Source organism: Emericellopsis atlantica (assembly GCF_019669845.1).
Source record: "Emericellopsis atlantica unplaced genomic scaffold F5Z01scaffold_16, whole genome shotgun sequence".
NCBI classification, from domain to species: Eukaryota; Fungi; Ascomycota; class Sordariomycetes; order Hypocreales; family Bionectriaceae; genus Emericellopsis; species Emericellopsis atlantica.
Genome location: NW_025764718.1, coordinates 291,200 through 304,155, shown reverse-complemented (window position 1 = coordinate 304,155; position 12,956 = coordinate 291,200). Strand labels below are relative to the sequence as shown.

General features: G+C 53.2%; 6 protein-coding genes across 6 annotated transcripts; 2 read left to right on the top strand and 4 right to left on the bottom strand.

Annotated features, from left to right (window-relative positions):
• Positions 1-433: 433 nt before the first annotated feature.
• On the top strand, positions 434-1,369 carry F5Z01DRAFT_637280 (uncharacterized protein; the record flags this gene model as incomplete). The annotated part of the gene is made up of 1 exon (XM_046262268.1): positions 434-1,369. One exon carries the CDS (start codon positions 434-436, stop codon positions 1,367-1,369), a length of 936 nt encoding a protein of 311 aa, XP_046117460.1.
• A 269-nt stretch (positions 1,370-1,638) lies between these two features.
• F5Z01DRAFT_143451 (uncharacterized protein) lies at positions 1,639-2,878 on the top strand. Its single transcript, XM_046257681.1, has 2 exons — positions 1,639-2,151; positions 2,208-2,878. Exons 1-2 carry the CDS (start codon positions 1,907-1,909, stop codon positions 2,656-2,658), a joined length of 696 nt encoding a protein of 231 aa, XP_046117459.1. The 5' UTR covers positions 1,639-1,906; the 3' UTR covers positions 2,659-2,878.
• Positions 2,879-3,098: 220 nt separating this feature from the next.
• F5Z01DRAFT_623666 (muts domain V-domain-containing protein) lies at positions 3,099-5,705 on the bottom strand (the record flags this gene model as incomplete). Its single annotated transcript, XM_046261333.1, has 2 exons — positions 3,099-5,399; positions 5,526-5,705. 2 exons carry the CDS (start codon positions 5,703-5,705, stop codon positions 3,099-3,101), a joined length of 2,481 nt encoding a protein of 826 aa, XP_046117458.1.
• A 327-nt stretch (positions 5,706-6,032) lies between these two features.
• On the bottom strand, positions 6,033-6,822 carry F5Z01DRAFT_688365 (magnesium transporter; the record flags this gene model as incomplete). Its single annotated transcript, XM_046266045.1, has 2 exons — positions 6,033-6,716; positions 6,767-6,822. The coding sequence occupies 2 exons, from the start codon at positions 6,820-6,822 to the stop codon at positions 6,362-6,364; spliced, it is 411 nt and encodes a 136-aa protein (XP_046117457.1). The 3' UTR covers positions 6,033-6,361.
• A 178-nt stretch (positions 6,823-7,000) lies between these two features.
• F5Z01DRAFT_143422 (uncharacterized protein) lies at positions 7,001-9,101 on the bottom strand. The gene has a single exon (XM_046257680.1). The coding sequence runs from the start codon at positions 8,979-8,981 to the stop codon at positions 7,380-7,382; it is 1,602 nt and encodes a 533-aa protein (XP_046117456.1). The 5' UTR covers positions 8,982-9,101; the 3' UTR covers positions 7,001-7,379.
• Positions 9,102-10,147: 1,046 nt separating this feature from the next.
• F5Z01DRAFT_143419 (uncharacterized protein) lies at positions 10,148-12,720 on the bottom strand. The gene is made up of 5 exons (XM_046257679.1): positions 12,454-12,720; positions 12,307-12,401; positions 12,137-12,254; positions 11,991-12,089; positions 10,148-11,936 (listed from the first exon to the last, which is right to left on the bottom strand). The coding sequence occupies exons 1-5, from the start codon at positions 12,610-12,612 to the stop codon at positions 10,281-10,283; spliced, it is 2,127 nt and encodes a 708-aa protein (XP_046117455.1). The 5' UTR covers positions 12,613-12,720; the 3' UTR covers positions 10,148-10,280.
• Between the last annotated feature and the right edge of the window lie 236 nt (positions 12,721-12,956).

Genomic DNA, 12,956 nt, shown 5'->3' with positions numbered 1-12,956 from the left:
TCGCTTGAATACATGTTGGCTCCCATGAAATAGTACGTGGTCAACCCGGAAAGAATATTTTTGTTGTAGAAGGGGCGACTCATTGTTTAAGGCCGGGAAGCGTGGGACAATCACATGCTGCTCATACAACTTCCGCGGCGACTAAGTTAGTAGGCGCCAAGATGGACAGTCCCGACCTATTTCAGGGAGTCCCCGTCTTAGCTAGGCTTCAAGGCTTTTCGGAGTCCTCCAAGTTATTACTGAGCCACCGACGACTCTTGATCGGAAGAGTGGGACCGACTTAGCCGAAGAGCACTACGTGTACGTTCGGGCCATACATGTATTGCCGTGAGCCCGACCCAAGACCAGCCCGGGATATCTAATTATGTCGTCGGGTTCAAGCTTTCACGAGCGGCATCGTGATTTGGGAAAAACGCCACAGAAAACAGCAACAATGACGAGGCATGTTACAGATGAAGCGCCCCCGGAGCTAAATGCCAATTCCGTCGAGAAGGACGTGGGCCAAACTGCGAGTGCTGAAGGCAAGGGCAAGGACACGGGCAGCAGCACCTCCGCCTTGGCTCGTTTACAATCGTCCAGCAACATGCTATCCCGAGCCGTGCTCTCGGGCTCTACGATAAGCGACGGATCAGAACCTTCGGCTGGAGCAAGTGTGGCCGCAAAGGCTGGAGGCAGCAGGCCGATCAACGGCCAAGGCGAGTCAGCACACACTGCGTACAGGAGTGTAAATGGTGGACTTGAAGCACCTGGTCAGTCACCTGGATTTCGGAGAACACAAGACGCTCCGCGCGCATCGGAAGACTTTGAGAAATTCATGAACGGACATGATAAGGACCCAGGGTTCATCATCGGGCACTCCAAAGGCAAGGGCATCGCTGAAGCGGATCTGGATGAGGCCAGGGATGGCTCTGGTGTCCTTGAGCTTCTGTCTAGTGCTGATGCGCTTGAGGAGGTTTACTCGATGTCGGAAAACGACGACTCAGTTGATCCCCAAGCCGCCGACATGCTGCGCAAGGCGCTTTTCGAGGCACCAGGATCGAGAAACGTCCCTTGGGATCATCTGCTTAACTTTGAACCCGACTTTATCAGTACCCCAAAAGGAGACTCCAATGAGGCTTTCAATCAGCTAGGGACAAATGATGTTGACGAGGCGAGGGAGATGTGGGTTGATCAATGGCGAGACGTCCTGTCGTCGTATACCGACGAAGTGTGGGGTGCCCTCGAGCCACTGGTGGTTGCAGCACGACAGGAGGTGGAAGCGGCAGCTGGTGCGAGCGATACCGTCCACAAAGATAACAACTTGAAAGCTAGTAATGGGGCACTGCAGAGATTGAGGATGATATTAGCTCACGTCAGAGGATCTTCATAGTCCAAGTCATTCCCACGGGGTGTTCAAGTACTTACTTAGTGCGAAGTGAGTGTGCAAGAGGCGCTTTAACATCTGCGAGTGTTCCTTGACCTTCGCGACCGTTGTTCGGCCAACGACAAGTGCGGGTAGTCCAAGGCTTGGCCAGCCGGGGTATTATGACGACTTGGGGACCGGGGTCCAGTCGCCTTACGGAAATTAATAACTGCGAAGAGGCTTCAAACCGCGATCGTTAGGATGCAACATGGCAGCAGTTCGAGCGCTGGTGTCAAGTTCTCCATAAGGTACCTTGCTTGAACCAGTAGCTGCAGCGGCCCAATCTGGCATTAGGTATTCGACAACTGGCGAGGAGTTGCATCCCTCCAACATTGGACTTCACGAGGCCCCAGGTGTCCTTGAATTCAAGTTCTTGGCGATTTCCCAGACGCGAACCACCTCAATTGCCCATCCAGCTATCAACAACACCCACCGAAACGTACCTCGCCAACTTTCTGTCGCTAGCCAGCGCACTGGACCACGTTCCTCTGCAAGTCAACCGACATGAGTGACAAATATGCGACTCCAGTATGGCTAGTTGCTGCTTGTGCCACCGCAGTTACAGCCTCGAGTATGCCAGCACCAACGTCGGCCCCCATTCCGCCGGTGCTTCTCGCCAGGGCCGAATGCCCCTCGAACATGTTTCAGTGCCCGACCTCGCTCGGCGCCGTGTTCAGCGACATATGCTGCGAAAATGGGCAGACATGTGCTCTCGACAATGAAGACAAGGCAGCTTGCTGTCCATCGGGGTCAGTGTTCCAGTGCTCAGCTTGTAGTGCAGAAGGGAGAGCTAACTTGGCCCCAGCGTTGTGTGTACTGGCGCTGCGCCGACTGGTAACAACCCAGCCCCAACACAAAGCCAGGGTACATCCTTCGTATCGAATTCGTACTTTTCTTTCCCGTACGCCTTCACCGACTTTGACAATAAAGCGGCCTGCACGTCCGCCCAGGATGCTTGCTCAGACAACTACGATGTGTGCACATCGAACCTTGGCGGTAATCAACGAGACCTTGCCGTAACGATCGAAGTGCCAGGCGGAGGCGGAGTAACAGTCGGTGGCTCTGGCGAGGCGCTTGCAACTTCGGAAGCCGCCTCGATTTGCTCTAGCCTTTACATTGAGGCCTGCTCTGCCGTAGAGACGGCGGATTGCGGCGAGTACGAGAATGGTGCAACGCAGCTTGGGGCACAGTCGGTATTGTTTACCAGGACGGCAGCACTGCTGATGGCATATTCGCTTGGTCTTCTCTTAGGGTGAATTTTGACCCTCGACGTCTCAAAAGCTTTTGATCGAGCCATATACGTATATACCCCCGAGCCAATCATTGGTGCACGGCAGGCTCTAGAGTGTTCTCAGACTTTATGCGCCAAACCTCCGCGTACAGGGAGAATCGCGCCGACACGACCAGGAATTGCAATTGCTACAATAGGAAGCAGCGCACCGTTCACTGCGGTCCACGATGATCCCCAGACACCTGCTTTGATGCTGTGTCACGAGAACCGACCTGTATTGCCCGAGGTCTCAAGAGGCATGAAGAATTTCAGAGCAGGTTACGATAGCTGCCCGAAAAAAACTTATTGACATGGTCAAGCTACTGCGGTTTCCGGTCGAAGCCAGTGCTGTCAAGCCAGTGCATTGTCATTATAAGATATCATAAGAAGGACCATAGTCTCAGCATTCTAACACGCATGTGCCACTTATCCCAACACTAACGTGAGAGCTTCATTGAGCTTGCCCGGATCTTGGTCTTCAAAGTCGAGTTCTAAAAACCGACGGGCCACAGATTCAGCACACTGCAGCTGTTCTTCCTCCGACTCACAGAGCTGCGCGCAGGCGAAGCTCAGATCCTCATCAAGTGCCACGAGGCGTGCAATAGCTTCGGCACGGTTGACCACAGCACTCGGAACTCCGTTCATAAGAGCGCAGTGGCTTCCATAACTGGAGTTGCTGTGTCCGGGCGCTAATTTGAACAGGTAGGTGATCTGGTCATCAGTCTTGCGCGACTGTTCATCACTCAAAATTTCCATGTGCGCTACGTCAAGTCCCGGGTGGTTTGACAGCAGCCCAGTCTCGAAGAGCTCATGGAAATGCGTTGCCAGCAAAAGCCGAGGGCTTGGCTTATCCCGATCCAAGAAGAAGTTCACTGCCGCTGCCATAAGCCCAGCGCCGTCGTCCGAGTTAGTGCCTTTACCAAATTCGTCTATCAATATAAGGCTTTTGGGTGTTGAGCTAGCCATCGCAAATGCCATTTGTCTCAGATCAATGGCAAAGGCGCTTTCGTTCCGAGAAACACTCTCCCTGGTGGATATGCGTGCGAGGATCTTGTCCGTGATACCGATTGTCGCGCGCTCAGCAGGCACAAAGCTGCCGACGTGCGCCAAGTACACAATAATGGCGGTCTGCTTCAGGTAGACACTTTTCCCCGAATGGTTGGGTCCTGTCAGAGCCAAACCCGCTTGACCTTTACCTTTACAGGCCGCGGTTTGATCGGCATCCATGTGACAGTCGTTTGGCACGAAGCAGGGCACAACAAGTTCCTGAAGTGGATGACGGCCTCCAACGATATGCAGCTCTGTTGCTTCAGTTAGACGAGGGCAGGTCCACGAGTACTTTTCAGCTCCTCTGGCGAGGGATAAGAGGGCGTCGAACGCGCCGCAGACGACTGACGCTTTGATCAGGGAAGACTCATGACGAAGTACTTGCTGAGCGAGGCTGTGGATGATTTCGACCTCTCTGTCACCAATCTCGCAGTAAATGTCGCCAAACTGCTCGTCAAGCTCCCTCATGTAGTTGTTCTTATAACACACCGCACCATCTGCCGTGAAAACCCTTTCCCACTGGTCATCGCCAGCAGCTTCGCCTTCATATCGTCCTTTCCCAGTCTGATTATCAGGCTCCACAACCGTTAGGAAACCAAGTTGTGGCAGGAATATGCAAGATCGTATATACTGCCTTGGCCATGCAGGAAGACTTTGTGTGATGTGGTTGATAACTTCAGTGAGAAAACTACCCATCCCATCATAACGACGTTTGAGTTCGTCTAGTTCAGGGTCAATGCCCACTCGAACAGACGGTCGCTGTCGGGATTTGGACTGTTCGAAATCGATCGTCTTGTTGATGAGACTCCCAATGACCGATAATGACTCGGGGTGAATCTCACCGAGAATCTTCTGGACAATTTGGATTCTCCGACCATGTGGCAATCTACCGACTAGATCCCTCAAGCGAAGCGCATGCAAGGCAAAGGTCTGGAGTCCAGCCCATACGCTGCGATCTGACGATTGAGTAGCCGATGGGGACTCGGCACCTCTTCGTAGATGTGCAATGAGCGAACTCGCATTCTTGATCTTCGACAGCACAGACCCAATGTCCTTGATATCAGTAGCGAGCTCCGGCTGGAGAAAAAACTCAATTGTTTGTTGCCGCTCGGCGATGAGTTCTTTGTCTACCGACGGACGAATCAACATCGACCTCAGGGCCGAGCGTCCTTGTGGCGTACAAGCGAGCGAGTGAAAAAGCCCATATATAGACAAGCTTTGCCTCGTTTCTGTGCCATTGCCGTTGGAGTTCCAGGTTTGGCCATTTGGGTGAAGCTCTGGTCGAATGATCTGCAACGACCGCAAAGTGTCAATGCCAACCATCATGTGTCCAGCCAGCGAGAACTGCCTCAAGGTCCGCACATGGAAGACCATCTCTGCCCTCTGACCGTCTGGTAAGAACCCTACAGACCTTCGTTGATGAAGGTCAGAAAGGACAGCACCAGCGCAGCTGACGGAGACTTCGTTGTCGAGATTGATGAGACCGCCACAGCGCAATGCTCTAACGTGGCTGGCTTCTCGCGTGCTGCAGCCGTCGTGGTGCAGGTCCAACTCGGCTGATGCAAGGCTCCCGTCATCCATCGTTGTGAACAGCGCATGGGATGGCTCAGCGGAATCCAGAACTAAGTGCATTAACTTGTCTCGAGCCGTTTGGTAATCGAAGTCCGCAGAAGCTAACGCCTTCAGCGTGAACCCGTTGCCTAGAGCCGTGAGTCTCACATACGAATCGGAATTGCTTGAAAGATAGATTGACATACTGCAGTCCATCCGAGATTTGTCTTCCAACAAGTCTAGGAGGCTCTCCACAGCTCTGCCAGAGACGATTACTGTGGTCGGCTCAGCCTGCAACAGGAATTGCTCTGCGACTTCCAGGTCTGCCATTATGATGTCCTCAGCGATCATAAGATCGCCATGGGCGGTGTCAAAATAAGCACAACCCATCGTGTCCTTGTTGCGCAATTCTATAGCCATTATCACTTCGTTCATTTCAGATCCGTCCCATGTTTGAGAGTGCTCGGTTGTTCCTCCAAGACCGTCGTCATGGTCTGCTAGAGTTGGCGTTGTAATCCCCTGCGCTTCCATTTCTGAAGACGGTTGGACTAGCGGGCTGATCTGGAGAACTTGGTGTGCTGGGGGATGTGTGTGATAGTGAGAGTGCCAGCCACTGGTCTGCTGCCCCTTGAAAAGCACTAGTATCGAAGCGGCTGCAAATGCTGTGATGTGAAAAATGTCACGACTGAGTGAGCAGTGCTCAACCCACCGAGTAAGTAGGGCATCTGCGTTGACAAAGGGAAGTAACAAACCACTGAGCGTCGACTTTTGTTCTAGTAGCACCCTTTCACAAGGAAGGTGCGATGGACAGCACGGGTATAGGAAATTGGCGGACACCAGTAAGTGGCTGAATTCGGTAGATTCATGCCCAGAGAATGTATACTATGCCGTTGCAAGACTTTGGTGAATAGAGAATAGTGTCATCCATTTCCCGCATGATGTTTGCTGTGCCTGGTAGCTCCCGTGCGCTTCAAGCTCGCACCACCAACATCACATGTGCTCGCGAGTGCGCAAGCACAAAAGAATCGGCAACCCAGAATTGATACCTTTGGCGATTATCTCGCGCCAGCCTCTTCCTCTTTGTCGTATGACTAGGTGCTCTCGCTCTTGGCCCACTCGGCAAACTCTCGTCGTTGCTTGCGAATGTCCACGAAGCCGGGCCTCGACTCCAGTGTGCTGAAAGGGTTACCCCTGTAGTCCTTTTCAACAGCTCCCGAACTGTCCCGAAAGCCTTCTGCGCCCTCGCGTTCAATCTTGCCAGCCCAAACGTTCCACTGAATTGGCCGAAGGTTCGGTGTGTTGAGGACAAGCCCGATGCAGACAGCCATGGTGGCAACTATCGTTTCTATGCTGATGTCGATGGGTAACGAGGTCGATGTGCCTGCTTGATTCGAGTGCTGCGCTGTTGTCGATGCTAGGGCGGCATGTTCTTGGGCAGAGTAGCCGCTATAGAAGATCATTAGACTCGTCCGGCAAAGACCCATTTGGCGACTCACGCGTGGGCTAGAAGAACCAAGCCCGTGAAGGTGATGAATCTAGGTATCCATGCCATCTTTGCAGTTGCGAAGAGTCTCGATGTCGTGACAGGTCGTCCACTCAGAGCTCTGATCTACGTGGGCAGGTCGGCAAATGACTAATCACCTGGAATTGGAGGAGGTGAGGGGGGTGACGTTGCGCTGTGCCAGGATTGGTCGGCATTCGTCAACGGAGAAACAATTTGACTGACTTGGGAGATGGTAGTAGCATCTTGCTGTTGTAGTATTTTTTGCGACGGTATATTGAATGAATACTAAACAAATGCACGGAAATATCATGATTTTCCGACACTGGACACATTTAAGGATACGCTCTTAAATAAAGCATGTGTACTCCAGTCCCAAACTCCCTAATACCGCCAGAACATCATCACTCCTAGATAACCGCAAATTTACCAACTCCCTCTATGGACCTGAACAACAAAACCTGAAATCCGTGGGGGCCAAAATTTTATGACGAGGCAGCAAAAAAAGACCGAAGGAAACATGAAAGACGCTTCCATTGAACGTTCCACAAGCCGGAAACGGGACACTACGCTGATCGCACAACGCATGGCGAAGAGCTAGGGAATAGTCAAGTGAGTTGCTCCAGAGGATCATCCTCCAGTCCGTGTGACCAGATGTTGGCGTCCCAAGTGTAATTGTGGTAGCCAGCATCGTGTTCTACCGGTTCAACATGCCATTCATTTGCGTCGGAACCCGGGAGTTGCTGGAACACCATATCTCCGCCGGGAATAGATGAAAGCACAGAGCCACCGCCTTGCCAAAGATCGGCAGAGTTGCGACGGGCTGGATCGACCGTCGACTCCTGGTAAATTGACGGATCAAGAAGATCAGCAAAGTTGTCTTTTGGCGGCACGCCAGCGGGTACCCGTGAAAAGTCGATGCTGGGCATGTTGGTGAAAGCATGAGCCGGCACGACATAGCCTGGTTCCTCCGAGGTTGAGCGTGAAGGGGTATAGTCTGAAAAGGATCCAGAGAGGCTCGGGTCGACAGCGCCGTAGTCCCACGCAGAGAGAGATGACTGCTGGCTGAAAGCGGGTGACACCGATCTTGCTAGACGACCTCGTACAGGTGTAGACCACTGTGACCCAATGCAGGGCGGTGATGGGTATAGAAAGCCCTCGTGTCCTCCGCCTAGAGGATGGGAGTGGTAGCCCGTTGATGTCGGGGCTGGACCACATGGAGTGTTGTAGGCCTCGTTCCCAGAATAACGCCCGGAATCGAACCGAGGAGATCCTTGATAGCTGACACTCCGATTCGAAGACCCCCCAGGCGTGCCGGAGTAATCACTAGGTGGGCAGCTGCCGTTGCGCATCGGCGTTGTAGGCGCCTGACGGCCTTGAGGTGATTGGTCTTGGCCTGTCTGGGTCTTCTTTGTGCCTGGTTTGTACTTGTAATCGGGAAAAGCCTTCCGCAACCCTTCTCTCTCGAGCTCAGAATACTTGGTATATCCGCGTTTGAATTCGTCCGATTCTTTAGCCCAGGACTCTCCCACAAGCGTCACCAGCGGTGGCTGAGTTCTGGCCAGACTGGGGTGATGGATCGTCATCCAAGCTTGCGCAACATTCGCATAAGCCTGCTTGTAGAGGAAAAAGACATTGAGATTCCGCTTGACGTAGCCGTCTTTCACAGCTCTGGTGATCCTCTTCTTGATGTCCCTAGTTGCGAAGTTATGCACACTGAGTGGCTGAATCTCATGGTCCTTCGCCCACCGGGAAAGGGGCTCAACCAGATCCGGAAACTGTTCTTTCTTGTCCTTCCGTCGTGGCTTTCCAGGTGCCTTCTTCTTGCCCTTCACTGTCTTCTTCGAACTCTGGAGGTCAAGCCCAGTATTACCATGGTGATTCGCTGAAGTATAGCTGTACCCATCCTGTTGCTGGGCCTGATGACCTATCACCGGCACTTCACAAGTGCTTAGCATGTCGTGCTTGGCCATTGACCCCTGTGGAGCCTCTGAATGATGTTCCGTGGCGTGTAGTGTATAGTCTTGAAGATTGAATATCGGGTGAAGGCGGGCATCTGCGCAGCCAGGTCCATCATCCAGCGGAGGGGTGTCATACCCTAACTGAGCGTGCTGGGACCATTCGTTGCCGCAGTCGCTCGTTGACATTGGGCAGGTTTGTGACAACTCGTCAGTCGATGGCGTCGGTGACGGTGCAGCCATTCGGGCCATCCTGTCACTGGCGGTGGGATGATACGCGAAGCGAGGGCCTGGTTCTCCAGGTTTATGAATGATCGAGAGCACAGAAGTCTTGATGCTCTCTGCCGCCGTAATCTAGCCACGGCTTCAAGCGAACAAGATCGTATCTAGAATCTGAAGTAAGTACAGTCAAGAGGAACCTGGCGAGGCGAGCTTGTGGAGATGCTGGATGATGGAGGAATAGAACACATGGGCCAGCAGTGCCTTTTGTCGCTACCGTCTAAGAGCTGCAGCGGCGCCTTGCGCCGTCTCCGTACTTTGTTTCCGGTGAGATCTGGACTTCGGTCGGTGCTGCAACCTAGAGCACTGCGGCGCAGCGCTTGTAAGCTCTCGCCAACCGATATGGTGTTCAGCTGCAGGTGCCATGACCATTGCCACAAATAGAACACCAAGCAGACTAGTTGCGTGCTTGTTGTTGATGTGAGGGCGCCCTGTCAAAGGGGCTGCTTTGCGGCTCGCGCCCCCAGAAATGAGCTCAAACCACGCGAGCGATGTTCATTGTCCATGGACAGCAACAGTGGTAGCGTTTCACGCTACAGCAATCAGGGAGACTGTTGGTCCGAGCGTCCGTTTATTTACCAAGCGCCACAAGGCTACGATCATTGGAAAGACTAGGGCGTTGACGGGGGGGCTGTAAATGTGACCGTTGCGGTTCTTGATTGGCTTCATCTCGCGTTGACCCCATGTCGGATTATCTGCTCAATAGATGTCAAAGGCCCGCTCCTTGGGACGCTGAGATCATCTACCCGACGACATGAGTTGCCAGAGACAGTTCTCAAATGTTGCTCCATCGATGCATGAAGTCGGCTGGCCCAGTCGTTGATCGTCGCGGAAAAGCGACTAGTGGATTGCCATATCTCCATAAGTGGTATTTCTGTTTGCCTTCCAGGCTCATCCATGATTGCGAGTCGACCAAAGCAGTGCGATACACGCAAGCAATCGCCGCCCTTGCTCCAAGGAACCAGGAGCTGCGACTCTATTTTTCTCACTATTCGCCTTGGTTGCATCCATAACGCTCAACAATCGTTGTGAATGCGGAGCAGTGACCACCAGGTGATCCGTTCCCTATTCATTTGCCTGGTGCCAGGTGGCAGGTGCACATTTTCCGTCAACCGAGTCGATCAGAATTAGATCTATCCAGTAGCGTGTTGCTAATTATCGTAGCGTCATTCTGTCTTTGGACATGCGCACATGCTGAGCTGCAGCAGGCATGGGCACAGACTTGGGTTATCCCCACACCGGTGACTGTCCTCGTCTGGAATCATGGTCGACTTATTGCTGGCTATTAGGCCTGCTCAATTCTTGGTGTTTGGTCGGAGGTGTCATGATCGTCTTCTGAGGCGTTGGCGAGAGGGTGATGCCTGGCGGTATGCGGATTGGTGTAATCCCGCTTTGGATTGTGCCGTTTGAAGTAAAGGAATTGTGAGGTGATTGTTTTGTCGGAGACATACCGCCACTAGCTGGGATGTTTCCATTTTGATCATGAGTGGCACGATATATTTCGCGACTGATGGCAGGCGTATTGAGTTTTGATTCAGACACCGGATGCATCCCTGCGGACGGAGTCGTAAGACCACCTGGGGTTCGCTCAGAGTACATAGCACTGGGAGAGTGCACCTGCTCGGGGGGGATAATGCGATTCTTGATGCTGGCATCATTTTCCCTCAGCCTTACAGCGCCGTTAGGCTCTGGACCAGTTTGCGTCATACATGGCATGCTGGTGCTCTCCGTGCTATGCACCTTCTCAACATTGTGTTTTTGCGGAGAGGGAGGGCGCGTACCCACAGACTCGGAACCCACAGCCTGGGTCGAATCCGCCGTATCGTTGTTTCGTAGATCGTCGACCATATGTTGGTGCGTATCGCTTGTATTCTGATCGCGTTTGATCTTCAGCTTGATGGTGGTATGTGGCTTGGCATTCCTGGCTTCAACCTGACGTCGCTTGCAAGCAGCGCATACGAAATGGGACTCGGGAGATTCCACTTCGTCCTCGCTGAGACCGAGACATCTGCTGTGCTGCCAGACATTGCAGCTCTCGCAGGCCACGCTGTGCGTGCCGTCGTCCACCTTACCATAGAGCCCACACACACAGTCGAATATCCATTCGTCGTCTTCATCGTCCAGGTCCTTCAAGGCTTGCTGGGCCCTCTCGATCTCGGCTTGCCTGCGTCGTTCAGACAATCTACTTTGCCCGTTTTCCTGGCATTTGCTGTCTTCAGAGAGGTGGGCGAGCTCCTCCTCATGTTGTATTCGTCGTGCTTCTCTTTCTCTTAACCTTTGGCCACGGGAGGCCATCCTGAAGTCTCTCTCAGTCTCGCGCTTGAGGCGAGCCTGCTCCTCGCGTAGTCTCGTCAGGGCAGCTTGCTGCTGCTGCTGTTCTTCTTCCCTAACCTTCTCCTCGAGCTTCTGCTGTTCGAGTTTGCTGGCCAGACGGCTGGACCGCTTCGCATTGGCCAACTTTGCCATGGTAAGCAGTTCACGCTCTCTCTGAGCAATCCTGCGCTGTCTGCTCTCCTCTTGTTTCTCCAGAATGGGCAGAAGATGTTGTTCGAGCTGTTTGCGTAGGACCTTCTCGTTTTCGTCCCGACTTTTCCGAAACCCATCGATCAGCAGCCGGGCTTCCTCCAAAGTCACAGCAAGACATTCCCACACCATACCCCCCAGCCCATCGTCAGGAGCCTTGGCGGAATCATGATCCTTCTGTGGCTGCTCTTGTTCGCTCATCTCGTCCAATTCGGCGTCCAGTTCTGCATTTGTTTGCGTTCTTCGTCTCTTGCTCGATCGACGACCGCTTCGAAAGGCCTTCTTTGATCTCTTTTTTGAAGTGGACGGAGGAGCTGGCGGTGGCTCTGTCAGGCGGTAGACTCGGTTGTCGTCGAGCACAAAATAGGTACGATCTTCACTGTCCCAACCGTAGGGCTCAATACGCTGTTGTCGATTCGTTAGTCTCAGCCCCAACAAAGTCGGAGGAATGGAACGGACCCAAGTTGTTTGGTCGATGTCACGCTGCTCGTCCATTCTCTCTCGAATGCGCTCGGGGAAGATCATGACCCACTGAGTCAGCTGCTGTAGCACGCGGATCTGTATCGTCAGCGACTAGTGACCTGGGGGTGTGTTTGCCAGCAGACCTTTGTGGGTACATCGAAGTCTTGAAATTTCGCAGGCGCGTCATCGTTTCCAAACGGATTTGCGTCGGGTGCCTTGTCCAAGTACTGCTTGCGAGCCTGGCTATCGAAGATATCGTGACTGTATGCATGGGTCATCAGCGATTGCCCGGAAGGGTGGGAGGGGGACCAACGTCAACCCTCGATGCGAGGATATGAGTTTGAGGAGAGCGAGGGCGATGTCGCAAAGCAGATTCGTTTCAGGAGTCAGGCAGTCAGATTCAATATCCTAAATTTGATTAGACACGAGGATTGTTATCATCGGAGAAAGGGTGTACAACCTCGATGTCAATGTTTTCGTCGATCCGCGCAGCTTTACCAAACGTGTAGACCCATTGGCAAAAGTTCGCGAATTGCCACATGCCTCGAAGCGTGACAAGAAGAGAGTGATCGGGCTGACCACCCTCAACAGTGTCGGTAGGCCTCTTTCGCGTCGGCATACTGGCGTTTTGGGGTGCAGTGTTGCAGAAGCTGCTGTCAATGAGCCGCTGCTCGAGAAAGTTAAGCCGAACGAGATGCAGCTCGCGGCCTGAAGCACGCGTTACGACATGACATGGACTTGAGAATCGGGTCCAGGTCAGATTGTGGCGCGCCTGTACGCGCTAGTCCAGATAAAGACGATACTAACCGGGGCAGCAGACTGCAGGGACCAGCAACCCCCACAGGGCAGGCAGTCAGCGTAACTTTCAGGGGCCGTCGTGTATCATTGGCACTGTATTCCGCGCCTTCTTCCGATGCTTCCCCCGCGCAGCACAGTGCGAGACCAATCCTTTCTCAGACAGCG

Coding starts and splice junctions, on each gene's coding strand:
- F5Z01DRAFT_143451 (XM_046257681.1), top strand. CDS start 1,907: ATGAGTGACAAATATGCGACTCCAGTATGGCTAGTTGCTGCTTGTGCC. Junction 2,152..2,207: donor GCAGCTTGCTGTCCATCGGG/GTCAGTGTTCCA, acceptor ACTTGGCCCCAG/CGTTGTGTGTACTGGCGCTG.
- F5Z01DRAFT_143422 (XM_046257680.1), bottom strand. CDS start 8,981: ATGGCCCGAATGGCTGCACCGTCACCGACGCCATCGACTGACGAGTTG.
- F5Z01DRAFT_143419 (XM_046257679.1), bottom strand. CDS start 12,612: ATGCCGACGCGAAAGAGGCCTACCGACACTGTTGAGGGTGGTCAGCCC. Junction 12,255..12,306: donor TCCTCGCATCGAGGGTTGAC/GTTGGTCCCCCT, acceptor CCATGCATACAG/TCACGATATCTTCGATAGCC. Junction 12,090..12,136: donor ACTTCGATGTACCCACAAAG/GTCTGCTGGCAA, acceptor CTGACGATACAG/ATCCGCGTGCTACAGCAGCT.